Genomic DNA, 14,972 nt, shown 5'->3' on the forward strand with positions numbered 1-14,972 from the left:
TCCTGTATTTTTCTTGGCCTCCCAGACCTGCTGGGTTTAACAGCAACTGTGCCTGTGGCCTTCCATTTCCTGATTCCATTCCTTACAGTTACAGAAGCTGACAGTTTACATCTCTGAGATAGCTTTGTGTAGCCTTCCCCTAAACCAGAAGACTGAACAATCTTTGTTTTCATATGTTTGGAGAGTTGCTTTGAGAATCCCATGCTGTCACTCTTCAGAGGAGAGTCAAAGGGAAGGAAGCACAACTTGTAACTGACCACCTTAAATCCCTTTATATCTCATGATTGGACACACCTGTCTATGAAGTTCAAGGCTTAACGAGCTCATCCAACCAATTTGGTGTTACAAGTAATCAGCATTGAGCAGTGACAGGCATTCAAATCAGCACAAGGGGACCCACATGTTTGCTCAGCCAGTTTTTCACATTTGATTTAATTTCATACAACTAAATACTGCTTCACTAAAATCTTTGGTCAGAAAACACCGCAGTACTCAGATGTTCGTAGGAAATGAAAGACATACCACTGTTATCTTTTTTGTTGAAAGGAGAGTCGATTATTATGCAGGCTGAGAGGGGTTCCCAAACTTTTTCATATGACTGTAATTTTATAGTAAAGGGAGCTCTTCAGTGTCCTCAGATCACCGCTATACAATGTCACTTGATGGCTTCTGCCTCCATCACAGCTATGACCTCTACTGTATATTTAATAGCTTGATGTGAGAAACAGTCACCCAGTCCCATTCCAGCTGGTACCCTTCTACCAACAAATAAGCCTCCTGAAAAGCTCTTTGCTAAACCCATGCCCATTTTATGCCCTCCCTTTTCATTTCAGACTTGTCACAATAGTAATATCCATCATATACTGGCACTCACAGCCAATTACATACCTGCAATGGCCAGCACAGCTTCACTCTCTGCTCCTTTGGCCATGAAGGTATATTTGCCTTCATGCTCATCGCCGACCTTATCAAAGATCAGTTTGTGCACAGCTCCCTGCTTCACAATCTGTATTCCTTTCATATCCGTCACCTGGAAAATCAGAAAATTGTCTGTGACTCAAGCCTAATATCCAGAATGAAACCTCCATGGAGGTCAATAGACTTGTTGGGACATTACCTGTATCAAGCTAAGGCTTGAAGATATTGCCTCTGCTGCTGCTGTGGGCATCCCAACATGACACACATCACCAAATCCAATTCAAGAACAGGATGCCACTCCTTTGCAGGTTGTAGATCTAAAATGGTCCCAGAGTTCACCCTACATCTCAGCACAAAAACCTGGCTTGCATTGACTCACTGTTTTATTCTTGCTTTGTTATTTCCATTAGTTTCACTTATCATTTCTTATGTGTGCTCCAGCTTCTTAAATGTGCTGAAATGCCTATCACTTTGTGGGTGGAGCCTCAAGAGGTGGAGCCACTCTGACATCACTGCTGCTGGCTCCTCCCTCTAGCTGTTTAAGTCCCTCTGAGAATTGAGTCAGCAGCAGATCACTGAGTTTGTATCGGAGGTTTTCTGTAGGTGTTAATGTTTTCATGCTGGTGTCCAGATTTTCTTGTCTTTGAATTTGTGTGTTGGGACTTATTTGCCTAGACACGCCTCTTGACTTGAATTTTCTGTTTTTATTTATTTTTTTAAACAAATAATTCATTTGTAAAGACTGTAAGTGCCAGGTGGGAAAAATGGAAGAGATGGGGGAGAGAGCCTGTTTAAGAATGCAATCAACATGATAGAGGGCAGTGCTCCAGTGTCACTGCTGTCATTAGGGCATGCTGGGAATTGGAGTCCTATGGGACAGCTCTGCTGGGTGTCACAGGTGCCGCCATGGGGAGCTACAGGAAAGGACCATCCATAATTTAGAAACTTCTGTCTGACAAGAGAATTATTTCATTCTACACTTGTGTTAATATTTGTTGTGTTCATCTTGACAGTGTTTGTGACAAATAAAATCCAGGCCCCTCCTGGACCCCATGATCATCAGAGGTGACTGTGTGCAGAGGGTGCAGACCTATAAATACCTGGGAGTGCAGCCGGATGATAAATTGGACTGGACTGCCAATACTGATGCTCTGTGCAAGAGAGGACAGAGCCGACTATACTTCCTTAGAAGGCTGGCGTCCTTCAACATCTGCAATAAGATGCTGCAAATGTTCTATCAGACGGTTGTGGCGAGTGCCCTCTTCTACGCGGTTGTGTGCTGGGGAGGCAGCATAAAGAAGAGGGACGCCTCATGCCTGGACAAACTGGTGAGGAATGCAGGCTCTGTTGTAGGCACGGAGCTGGACAGTTTGACATCCGTGGCAGAGCGACGGGCTCTAAGCAGGCCCCTGTCAATCATGGAGAATCCACTCCATCTACTGAATAGGATCATCTCCAGACAGAGGAGCAGCTTCAGCGACAGACTGCTGTCACCGTCCTGCTCCACTGACAGACTGAGGAGATCGTTCCTCCCCCACACTATGCGACTCTTCAATTCCACCCGGGGGGGTAAACGTTAACATTATACAAAGTTATTGTCTGTCTGTATACCTGCATTGTTATCACTCTTTAATTTAATATTGTTTTTTATCAGTATGCTTCTGCTGGAGTATGTGAAATTTCCCCTTGGGATTAATAAAGTATCTATCTATCTATCTATCTAATCTATCTATCTATCTATCTATCTATCTATCTATCTATCCTATCTATCTATCTATCTATCTATCTATCTATCTTTATTTGGAACCCAGGTCCTTGTTAGGTAATATTGTGTCTGAGGTTTGGGAGCCCAGTTGTACAGCCTGAAGGTTACAGGATGGTGGAGATTAATTTTTTGTATCTTTTGTCATGCATGCGTATCAGGAAATCACCCTCCAGGGTCATCAGATGTATGTAATACCACTCTGTGATAAGAGGGGGCGCTGTCACTAACAGTATCATCTCCTTCTTCCTCCACAGTGCTGAGAAGTCACCCAGTGAAGGAGTTTTTTACAAATTTTCCCTCTTGTGAGGCATTTTTTGATATTTTGAACTGTTCATGCCAGTTTCTCCACTTATGGACTTGCTGATGTTACACTGCAGCCAGGGAAAGGCTGGGGTTGAAATGTCATTTTTACGTCTGTTTTGCTCATTGGTTGTGTTAACATTGTTGATTATTTCATTCCTTTTTGTCTAAGGATCTTTTTCTATGCACCACGTGTTTTGTGGGTGGTTCCCCAAGAGGCGGGGTCACCTGTCCATCTCTGTCATGGAATTTCCTTCAGCTCTATAAAGGAAAATCCACATTTCCTGGTGGATCATCGAATGTGCTGCCGTTGGAAAGTATCTTTTGTGGTTTTTCTTTACTTTTGTGAATTACTGAACTGTTAAGATGGCTCAAGCTGCAGACCTCCACAATTCTGCGATTCAGTAGCTCCGCTGGGCAGCCAATTGAATTGCAGGATTTTGTCACTTGATTTACTTGACTCCCCCAAACCCAACCTTATCCATAGTGTAACCAGGTGTAATCACCGACATATAATATAAAGTGACCAGCTCCTCAATGGAGTGGAGCTCTGGAGGGCCGCAGCTAGAGCTTATTGGAAATGTTATGTTTCGACTGTTCCTTGGATTCTTATATTGGGACATTGTTTGCTTTGGACTGCCTTTGTTGTTGCAGTCAACTTCTTTGGGCTCTTGTGCCCCTCAGAGCTTACGTTGTGCCACAGAACAATTCTGAAAAAATTAAACTTTCAATTTATAAAGATCCACGTTTGCCCTTTCTGTTACTCCTCCAGGGATTTTTATGGTTTTCCCCCTTCTGGCGGGTACTTTGAGTCATTTTTGAGACTGTTGTGCTTTAGGAATGCTTTACTTCACCTCCGTTCAGCCATATTCATAGAAAAGCTTTTCAACCTGTTAGCCAGTTTTGTTTTGGACTCTAGTCTGTAAAGATCTGTTTATTCTTCTGGCAGTTTTTCAATACAGAGCGGCCATCTCTTTTTGTGACCCCATTTGTCCTTATTACATTAGGAAGAGTAAGGAGTTTGTATTTTGTGCTTGAATTTTATTACTCTGACCTGTAGCGCTTGGACTAGACTAATGTTTACTTAATTATGTTGATCTATGTCAGCGGTTCTCAAACTGTTGGGCGCACCCCCCTAGGGTAACAAAAAAGGGGGAGCGAATGTTGCCATATGTGGCATAATTTCGCAATTTGCAGGGAAATTTTAAACTTGTAGTGGTGTATCAGCAGCAAAAAACATAGGAATACATTTTATTAGGGTTTCAAAAAAACGTTAGGGGGGTGCAATTAAAACTGTTATGAAAACTCGGGTCACAAATACTTAAAGGATGAGAAACGCTGATCTATGTTAACATATAACTGTAAATGCCATTTTATCTCCTGGCTTTAACTTTGGACCACTCTCTGACTACACATCTTCCAATTATTTTCCATTTTTTCTATTACTGTCTCCCTTGAAGACACCCACGGGGAGAACAAGCAAGCTCCACATGGCCAACAACTCATCCCAGAGGCTGGCACCGCCATACCACCTGGTAAATTTCTTACCTCTTTCCCGTCTTTAAGCCATACACCTTCCACCTTCTCGTCATTCAGGACAACAGAGAACTCGGCTGGAGAACCCGTTGGGGACTGAATGTCCGACATGCCACTTTTCACGGTGGCAAATCGCTCTGAAAGTAGAACCAAGGTTAACAGTCAGCAACACCCTGATTTATTGGGAGTATTGTGTGCAGTTGTTGGAAACTCATCATGCTATAAGAATGACATAACAGCACTTGAAGCTGTGCTGAGGAAAGCAAGTATGCCCATGAGGACATGTCCTACCGTGACAAACTCAAGAGAATTTGGACAGTGAAGCTGAGGGGGTCTCACAGAACTGCTTTGAAACAACTGATTGGCAGATGTTTGAGAATGCAGCTGATGGCAACATCAATGAATTCACAGACTCTGTCACAGGATATATCAGCAAGTGCATTGACGATGTTGTCACTAAAACCTCCATTTGCATATATCCTAACCAGAATCCCTGGGTAAATGGGGAGATTCGGGCTAAGCTCAAGGCGCGGACCTCTGCCTTTGGCTCAGGGGACTCTGATCCATACAAAGCAGCCAGATACGACCTCCGGAGGTCCATCAAGAAGGCCAAATGGGACTACAGGGACAAAGTCGAGTCAAGCTACCACAGCTCTGACACCAAGCGCCTGTGGAATGGACTATGCTGCATCACTGACTATAACAAGAAAAACACAGTCATTGTTCAGCCCACTGCATCTCTTGCAGATGAGCTCAACACTTTCTTTGCTCGTTTTGATGCAGCCAACAAAGAACAGTTGCTATATCCTCAAGGGGGCAGTGAGTCTGTCACTCAGATCCTTGAAACGTCTGATGTGAGAAGGTCCTTCAAAAAGGTCAATCCTCGCAAAGCTCCGGGACCAGATGGCATCCCAGGCCGTGCCCTCAGGGCGTGTGCTGACCAGCTAGCAGGTATGTTCACCAACATCTTCAATGTCTCCCTGAGGCAGTCACTGGTCCCCACTTCCTTCAAAGCATCCACCATCATTCCTGTCCCAAAGAAACCGGTGGTCTCCTGTCTGAATGACTATCGCCCAGTTGCACTGACATCGGTCATTATGAAGTGCTTCGAGCAACTGGTCAAAGGTTACATCTGCTCCTCCCTCCCCGACACGCTGGATCCTCTCCAATTTTCTTACAGAGCAAACAGATCGACAGAGGATGCCGTTTGCGCTAACAATAAACACTGCCCTCACCCACCTGGAAAGAGGAAATACATATGTAAGAATGCTGTTCATAGATTACAGCTCGGCATTCAACACCATCATCCCCTCAAAACTCGTCTTGAAGCTTAACGACCTTGGGTTGGAGATGACCATCTGCAGATGGATTTTCTCTTTCCTCACAAACAGGCCCCAGGTGGTGAGAGTCGGCAAACACACGTCCTCATCACTCATTTTAAACATAGGAGCGCCGCAGGGCTGTGTGCTTAGCCCCCTCTTGTATTCCTTGTTCACCCACGACTGTGTTGCAAAACACGGCACAAACACCATCATCAAGTTTGCAGACGCCACAACCATCATAGGCCTTATCACTGACAACAATGAGATGGCCTACAGAGAGGAGGTGCTGGCATTGAGTAATTGGTGCCTGGATAACAACTTGTCTCTTAACGTCAGCAAAACCAAGGAGATGATCGCGGACTGTCGGAAACAGCAAGGCGGAGAACATCAGGCCATCTACATCAGCGGCATAGAAATTGAAAGGGTTAACAGCTTCAAGTTCCTCGGAGTAAACATCACCGAGGATCTCTTGTGGACCCTTCACATAGACACTGTGGTCAAGAAAGCTCGCCAGCGGCTCTACTTCCTGAGGAGGCTGAGGAAGTTTGGCATGAATGCCAACATCACCTCAAACTTTTACAGGAGTGTGGTCGAGAGTCTGCTGACGGGCTGCATTACCGTCTGGTATGGGAGCTGCTCTGCCAGCAGCCGGAAATCACTACAGAGAGTGGTGAAGGCAGCGGAGCACATCACGGGCAAGAGTCTCCCTGCCATTGAAGACATTTACCTCCATCGGTGCTTGCGTAAGACAAGCAGCATCATAAATGACCACAGCCATTCATCACACCAGCTGTTCTCCTTGTTACCGTCTGGCAGACGATATAGGAGTCTGGCTGCTCGGACTACAAGACTTAAGAACAGTTTTTACCACCAGGCCATTCGACTCCTCAACAGCAACACCTGAACACTTACATCACACCTACATTACATTACATCTACATTGCACTACTCACACACAAACTGTACCTGCACACACTCTGAATACTGACTGGAACATGCATCTGCACTTTATGGAATATGTATCTGTACTTATAAAACATTATCTGTGCAATAACTGTCATTTGTACTTGCTGCTCATTCAACTCATATTGCTCTATAACTTCTTTTAAAACGTACACATTTTATTGTATATGGCTTGTCTATTTTTAACTTGTAATTTTTTTTCAAAATTATTTTCTAGCTTTATTGGATGTAGGCTAAGTGACTTGTTTTTCTCGTCATACACATTTCATTGTATGTTGATCCTGTTATATGACAAATAAACCTAAACCTAAACCTAAACCTAGAATTAAACCTGTTCAGTCTAGTAGAGGGGGACAACGTCGGGACCTAATTCAGGTCTTCAAAATTCTCTTAAGCATTGATAATGTGGATCCAGGAGAATTCTTTCAACTAAACTTCATTTCACGTACTCAAAGGCAGCACTGCAAATTAAGGGGAAGAGCATTTTAGACTAAAGTCAGGAAGCAAAGAGTTGTGGGAATCTGGAAGAAACTACCGAGACATGAAGTTAATGCAAAATGTTTGACAACCTTGAAGAGGAGTCTGGATGAGATATTGGGGCAGCTCAGCTATTAGCTAAACAAATGAGCTTGATGGACTGAATGGTCGCCTCTCGCTTGTCACATTTCTTATGGTTCTTATGACTCGGTGATAAATGTGACCTAGAATCTGTGTGAAAGGCTTTGGGTTACAAAAAGTATGATGCCAGGGAAGACTCTTCTTTTTAAACACATTCCTCTAACTGGTCATATTTCCTACAGCATTACATTGATGAGATCACAGAACTAGTGGTGGGTGGTGTGACGGATGGCCGGGGCCCATGCCCGGCCAGGACGCCCCTTCAGCATATGTTCCAGGGGAGCAAGCATGGTAGACCCAATATCTCCCCCTGGACGCTAGATGGCAGCCTCCCTGAGTTGCAGCGGTGGCTTGGACTCCTGCAGGGCTTCATGGGAGTTGGAGTTTGGTGCAGTCCTGTTGGGTTCCACAGGCGCCTCCAGGGGGTGCTGCAGCGGGAGCTGCTGGACCCTTGTGGGCAATGTTTTCTCGACACCTGGAAGTGTAGCCGGAACTTGGCAATCAAGCACCTGGAGCACTTCCAGGTAGAACCAGCAGCCAGCAGCCACCACTCCGAGAGCCTGAGTCAGTTTGAGGAGTGGTGGTGCAAAGAAAGGAAGAGTGTTTGTGCTTGTGTGCTTTACTGGTGGGCTTTGGGACTGTGTTGTGCCTGTGGGTTATGGGGAAGACGTGCCCCACAGGTGAAAGAAATTAAAGTTCCTTGCATTTATACGTGCCTCCGGTGTGAGTCTATATCGGCGCCTTTTGTTACAGTGGTCATCAGAGTAAATTTCGTCATAATTTAGATAAGCTTTGTCATCTTTGGTGTGGGGGCGGCACGGTGGCGCAGTGGTAGCGCTGCTGCCTCGCAGTTAGGAGACCTGGGTTTGCTTCCCGGGTCCTCCCTGCGTGGAGTTTGCATGTTCTCCCCGTGTCTGCGTGGGTTTCCTCCGGGCGCTCTGGTTTCCTCCCACAGTCCAAAGACATGCAAGTTTAGGTGGATTGGCGATTCTAAATTGGCCCTAGTGTGTGCTGGGTGTGTTTGTGTGTGTCCTGCGGTGGGTTGGCACCCTGCCCGGGATTAGTTCTTGCCTTGTGCCCTGTGTTGACTGGGATTGGCTCCAGCAGACCCCCGTGACCCTGTGTTTGGATTCAGCGGGTTAGAAAATGGATGGATGGATCTTTGGTGTGAAGAAGTATTTAAAGTTCTGCTCTCTTCCCTTTTCTGTCAAAAGTAATGAGTACCAACAGCCACTCAGGCCAGGGTGTGGGTGGGGAGTGTTCCTCTAACTCAATTGGATAAGCCTGCTGCTTTTCACCCTTGAATAAGGAGGAGCTACAAGATAAGACTCACCCTAACCCTAACCCTAACTCACAACTTTAATAATTCCACACACCTCAGCACACCTGCTTAATGTAATTCGAGTTTGTTTTGTGGTGAGGCATACAGTTTTGGATCAGACCTGGGTGGAAGTACATGGCTGATTTTTGTTTTTAAGGCTTTCCACCTAGTTACAATAGGTGCATTCACATATAATGCAAAAAAAAAAAAACCCTACTGCATTAGCCATGGTCTGATTATGTTAAAATGTTGCACACGTATTCTTCAATTTTTGCTGAGACATCTCATGCTGTATAAAGTTTTGAAATTTCAATACCTCTCGTTGAATAGTTTTGACAAATCTGCTAACTTGTCTGACTTAAAATTGAGAATTATTCTGTACAAATTTACTGTTTTACTTTTACCATGACAGACACTACAACAATTTGTATATTTTGTATGTTTTCTTCTTTTTCACCTCTGATATTTGCGATTGACGGCAAACAGATCCCCAATACAAGTTAATGGAACACCAGCAGACTGGTAGGAAGTTACTCGATGTCATAAGATATTTCCAGAAACCTCTCCATCAGAAAATTATGCTTTTTTGAAGTCATCCTAAACTGCTTGTCTGCAAATAGCAGAGAACCAGATCATCTGTATCTTCCGATGTTTTTAGTCGTAACAGCTAAGTTAAAAGATCTTCCTCACTTTTGATGAGAACAGGCCATTCAGCTCAACAAAGCTTGTCAATCCAATTCCATGTAATTCCTCAAAAATAATCAAGTCGAATTTTGAAGGTCCCTAAAGTCATACTGTCTACCACACTACTTGGCAACTTATTCCACGTGTCTGTGTCTATATAAGTTTCCAACTGTGCCCCTGTGTTCTTGCTGAACTGATTTTAAAGTCCCAGTCTCGATCCACAGGACTAATTCCCTTCATCATTTTAAACACTTCGGTCAGGTCCTATCTTAATCTTATTTTGCTTAAACTGTAAAGGCTCAGCTTTTTTAATATTTCCTCATAACTCATCCCCTGTAGCCCGTTGGGATTAATAAAGTATCTATCTATCTATCTATCTATCTATCTATCTATCTATCTATCTATCTATCTATCTATCTATCTATCTATCTATCTATCTATCTATCTATCTATCTATCTATCTATCTATGGTACATTTACTATCTATCTATTATATAGTGCCTTTCTATCTATCTATCTATCTATCTATCTATCTATCTATCTATCTATCTATCTATCTATCTATCTATCTATCTATCTATCTATCTATCTATCTATCTATCTATCTATCTGAATCAGCCTAGTTGCTCTTCTCTGGACCTTTTCTAGTGCTGCTATTTCTTTATGGAGACCAAAACTGCACCTAGGACTCCAGATGAGGCCTCACCAGTGAGTTATAAATCTTGAGCAGAACCTCCTGTGACTTGTGCTCCACACATCAAGGCGCTATATAACTCAACATTCTGTTAGCCTTCTTAAAGGCTTCTAAACACTGTCTGGCAGTTGATAGTGTCGAGACCACTAAAACTCTTAAATCCTTCTAATAAGGGGGACTTTCAAGTTTCAGACCTCCCATTGTGTATTCAAACCTCACATTTTTTATTTCCTATGTGTAATATTTTTACATTTACTGACATTACATTTCATCTACCACAAATCTGCCCATGCCTGTCTGCTGTCCAAGTCCATCTGTAATGATATAATTGGTTCCAAATTATCTGCCAATCCACCTATCTTGGTATCATCTGCAAACTTAACCAGCTTGTTACTTATATTCCTATCTAAATCATTTACAGTATATCTATTAAAAATAGCAGCAGCCCCAGCACTGACCCCTGAGGCATGCCTCTTTTAACCTTGTTTCTCATAGTTTGAGTGTCGTTTGGATGCCTTTTTGGTACTTTGTGGTATTGGGTGCTTCTTAACGCAAAGAGAAAAATTAATTGAAATGATTTTAGCACAAGGCTGAAACATAACGCAATGTGAAAAAAGCGAAGGGGTCGGAATTCTTTCTGAACGCACTGTAACAAAGGGGTCCAATTAGTGCTGGATGAATAATAATAATAATAATAATAATAATAATAATTTTTTATATAGCACCTTTCCTTTGCTCAAGGTGCTTAATAGTTAAATTGCACTATGGTCCTGCAGAAAACACAATAAATTTATGATGGAGACCAGTGTGTTATGATATGCCAGTCTTACAGTAAGTAGATGAATCTCATCACACATGGTACATGGATATGCACTCTGCAATGGAAAGCTAACCTCCCTTATACTTCTGACCTGCAACACACAGAAGTGACACTTCTCATGACACATTATGCTTATGACCGATGAATGGAAAAACTGGTGCCGCTCCACTTTAATCTGCCAATTCCCTGTAAAATACACGCCAATTGAGGCCTCCTCCCATTAACCTCTGCACACTCCTGCTGACTGCTGGGATTTGCAGTCCTCCCACATGTTCATCCTCATAGCTGCCTTGTTTGTTTAGCAACAGTAGACAGCAACACCAGACCCTTAGGGTCCAATGAGATGGATGATTCCTAGTTTTACTAAAACAAAAAAAAATTCAACAAATAGGAACTGGAAACAAGAAGAGACTAAACTGCCGCTGTTTCCCAGTCTGTTCTTTATGCTTCTGGTTATGGAATGAGTGAATGAGGCAGAAATCTTCAGTGGCCATCGTCTCATCCAGGAAGAAGTCAACAAATACATTTTGTTGAAAACCACCATCTTCCAGTATTTCACCCCAACTCTCACCTTCTCTCCTTTCATCTTCCCTGGCATTGTTCGCTCCTTCCTCTCTTATATAGTCATGTGAAAAACTAAGTGCACCCCTTGGAAATTGTCTTTATCAGCTTATTTGAACAGGTAAACATCTTCATGCAAGCAGTGCACTTGACCAAATGACACCTAAAACTGAAATGGTGTATTCATCCTTATATTCTGAATGAAAAAAAATACAGATTTGTCCTCTGGAAAAAGTAAGTTCATACGTCCATATCTTACCACTTCAAATCCTTTAGATTAGAATCAGGTGTTCCAGATCAGGTGCCAATGATTAGAACATCCTTTAGAGAGTTTGAAGGTGGACCTGACTGACTTATTTAACTCTTTTAGAGTGGATGTCGACTTCTGTCAGCAGGAGGGGTTGAGGGTGCAAGTCAACAAAAGTCAACATCCGGGGTAGAGGGCAATAACTGGTCTACAAAAAATATATATTTTTTTTGCTACTGGGAACTTCAGACGATCTCTCTATTAAGTTTTTTACACTGATTTCTTATATGAAATCGGAATTAAGCTAGCACATCAGATTTTTGCCGTTTTGACACTTTTGAATATCAATATAATATATCAACACGATATCTGGAGTTTGGACTCTGTCCCACCAAAATTGTTTTGATGTGTTTATTCTGAAAACAAACCAGAAGATGATACCAGAGACACGTTAAAGTATATTTATATCAATTTACCTCAATATAAAAGTGAGGTCAGCATGCTCCAAAATGTTGGAGGCACTCGCTTTTGCGCTTGTACTGCACATCTGTCTCTCTTTGCAAGAACCAACAACAGTCACCCATCATGCTCGGAGTGAATTTTCCCGATATCGGTTTTCCATCACCTTTATATGTTGATGAAATCTTTCCCTATACTCATCACGGACATCGCCCAGATTTGGTGGAAAAAAGTCAAGATGAGAATGTAAAAATTGCGTCTTCAGTGACATTCTGGCTCCCGTAAGCTGATACGCTTTCAGCAGGTTCTACACAAGCTCAGCATAATTCTCTGCTCTGTGAAAATTCTGGACAACCCATACGAATGAGGGATGCTGATTCAGTGGGCTTCACTTTCCTTTTGAACTCCTCGTCGAGCATCAGTTCACGTATTTCAGGGCCAACAAAAACACATCCTTAATTTTGGCTTCACTTTTCTTGAGACCAAACATTTCTTAAATGCTGAAAAGCATCGCTGTTTCTGTCCATCACCTTGACAGAATTTTCAAAGTAATGGTGAATCTAACGAGTGAAATGTCCTGAAATGCAATGTTATGTTTAACAGTAAAACCTCGACCTACTGCACCATCTTGTCTGAGTTGTGTCATTATGCTTTAGAGTCATATAAGACCTGCTAATCAGTAACAAATATTTTTTCTGTTAATTAAAAATTAATAATTAAAAATAAATAATGACAAGGTAAACAACTCACAGTTGTTAGTAACGTGTGGTGAAATCATTTATCTCAATGACATCCCTAGTGGAATTATCGGTATTTATCAAAATGGTTATCCACCTTTACTGTCCAGTCACCCTAGTCGTCCAAGACCTGGAACATCATAACTAAAAAATGGGACGTGCTGCTGGACGAAAACGGTTTTCAGATTTGGAGTCAGCAAGTGAAACCTGTTAATGCAAAGGTGAAAGACTCCCAGTAGCAAAATGCTTGTTGACCAGTGATCAGTCATTATTGGCGACAAAACTCACTGTTACGTTATAGGTAGGCCCTCTTTGCTTGGGGGAATGTGAGACTCGTTGACTCGACATCTAATCCCGGCGTGTGTGCGAGTTATGCAACGTAAACAAAGGCAGGATGGCATCGAAATCTCTCGAGGGAGAGAAGCGAATGCAGAAAGCAAAATACTTCGCAGGCGATGTCTTGCACATTATTGCCGAGTCGGACTCTGATTTTTCGGACTCTGATTTTGTTGAGAGTGATCAGGAGATTGAACAGGAGAGTGAGGAAGCAGCAGCATCATCTGATTGGACCCCAGGGGATCGGCTGCCAGCTGAAAGCACTCACACATCTGACGCACCTACGGCAAGGTTTGCCTACCCGGACATCGATCTGTGCTTTTTGTTCTATATTAAAAAAAAAAAACTAGCGAGTTTTTGGAAAAATATTCAGCCCTGGGAGAAAAGAAACAAAAAAAATCAGCCCTAAAAGAGTTAAACCTCATATATCAAGGGTCTGGTGCTCTCCTTACCATTAACATGTTTGGTGTCATCATTCCGAGATCAAAAGACCTCTCTAAGGCCCTCAGAAAGAAGGCTGTGGATGCCTAGGAGTCTGGCAGGAGATTTAAAAACAATCAGCAAGTTATCTATTGGGAAAATCATCCACAAGTGATGTAGATTTTAAACACCTGCTAATTTGTCCAGGACTGGCCGACCTAGCAAATTCAGCCCACGAACTGACTATATGGTGCTAAAAGAAGTGTCCAAGAACCCGAAAATTTCAATGAAGAACCTGCAGGTCACTCTTGGTGCCAAAGTGCAGGAGTCGATAATCTGAAAGAGATGGCACCAATGTGACCTTCAGTTGAGGTGTGCCAGGAAAAAAAGCCTTTGCTGTCCAAAGAGAACATCAGAGCAAGACTACAGTTGGCTATTGAACATCTAAGGTCAAAAACCACGAGGACAGATGAATCAAAGATTGAGTTGTTTGGCCACAATTAACAGAAGACATAATGTTTGATGCAAACAGCGTTTCAGGAGAAGCACCTCATACCAGCTGTGAAGCACGGTGGTGGGATTTTTTCTAGTTTAGGGTTGATTTGTTGCCTCAGGGTCTGGACAGCTTGTCTCATATGAATTCTGCATCCTATCAAAGTGTGCTTGAAGAGAATGTGAGACCATCTGTCCAAAGGTTGAAGGTGAACCAGCAATGGACCTTTTAGCACAATAATAATGATATTAAACACATAAGGAAATCCAACAAGGAATGATTCAAAATTAAGAAATGGAGGGTTGACCTGATTTGAAATGTTGAAATGGGAAAGGAACGTGCCAGAAAAACCATAAAACACCTTGCAGCTGCAGGAATTGTGCATGGAGTGGTGGTCAGAAATGTCACCAGGTAGATGTCAGAGACTGGTGGGCAGTTATACAGGAAGTCACCTCTGGTAAATGGGGTGGCACCAGCTTCTGAGGGCCAAGGGTGGACTTCCTTTCTCCCCACTAGACCATAATGCATCTGTGGATATTTATGTTGAATCAATGATTGTAAAGGCACATTGTCTTTGTGTGTTTATTCAGGTATCCCATCTCTATCTGTAGGTACTGTTTGCATGTTCAAATATATTGAAGAAGTGAACTGTTTCCATGGGGTGCACTTACTTTTTCACATGACTATAAATACTCCATTCACACAAATTCTATATGAGCAGAAAAAAAGAACACAATGACAGCTTACAGAGGAGCCGAGACCTGCCTTGAGATGAAGA

The 14,972-nt window shown here is 42.7% G+C and overlaps 1 protein-coding gene across 2 annotated transcripts in view; it reads right to left on the reverse strand.

The window, feature by feature from the left end:
- The window catches only part of LOC114645641 (immunoglobulin superfamily member 22-like), a 207,265-nt gene that overhangs the window by 86,457 nt on the left and 105,836 nt on the right, over window positions 1-14,972 (reverse strand). For both annotated transcript variants that reach the window (XM_051923400.1, XM_051923399.1), the window contains exons 12-13: window positions 4,532-4,656; window positions 889-1,030 (exon numbers count right to left, since the gene is read on the reverse strand). In XM_051923400.1, the coding sequence (XP_051779360.1) occupies window positions 889-1,030; window positions 4,532-4,656 (267 nt within the window). The remainder of the gene's footprint in view (window positions 1-888; window positions 1,031-4,531; window positions 4,657-14,972) is intronic.

Source organism: Erpetoichthys calabaricus, chromosome 2 (genome assembly GCF_900747795.2).
Source record: "Erpetoichthys calabaricus chromosome 2, fErpCal1.3, whole genome shotgun sequence".
Classification (NCBI taxonomy): domain Eukaryota; kingdom Metazoa; phylum Chordata; class Cladistia; order Polypteriformes; family Polypteridae; genus Erpetoichthys; species Erpetoichthys calabaricus.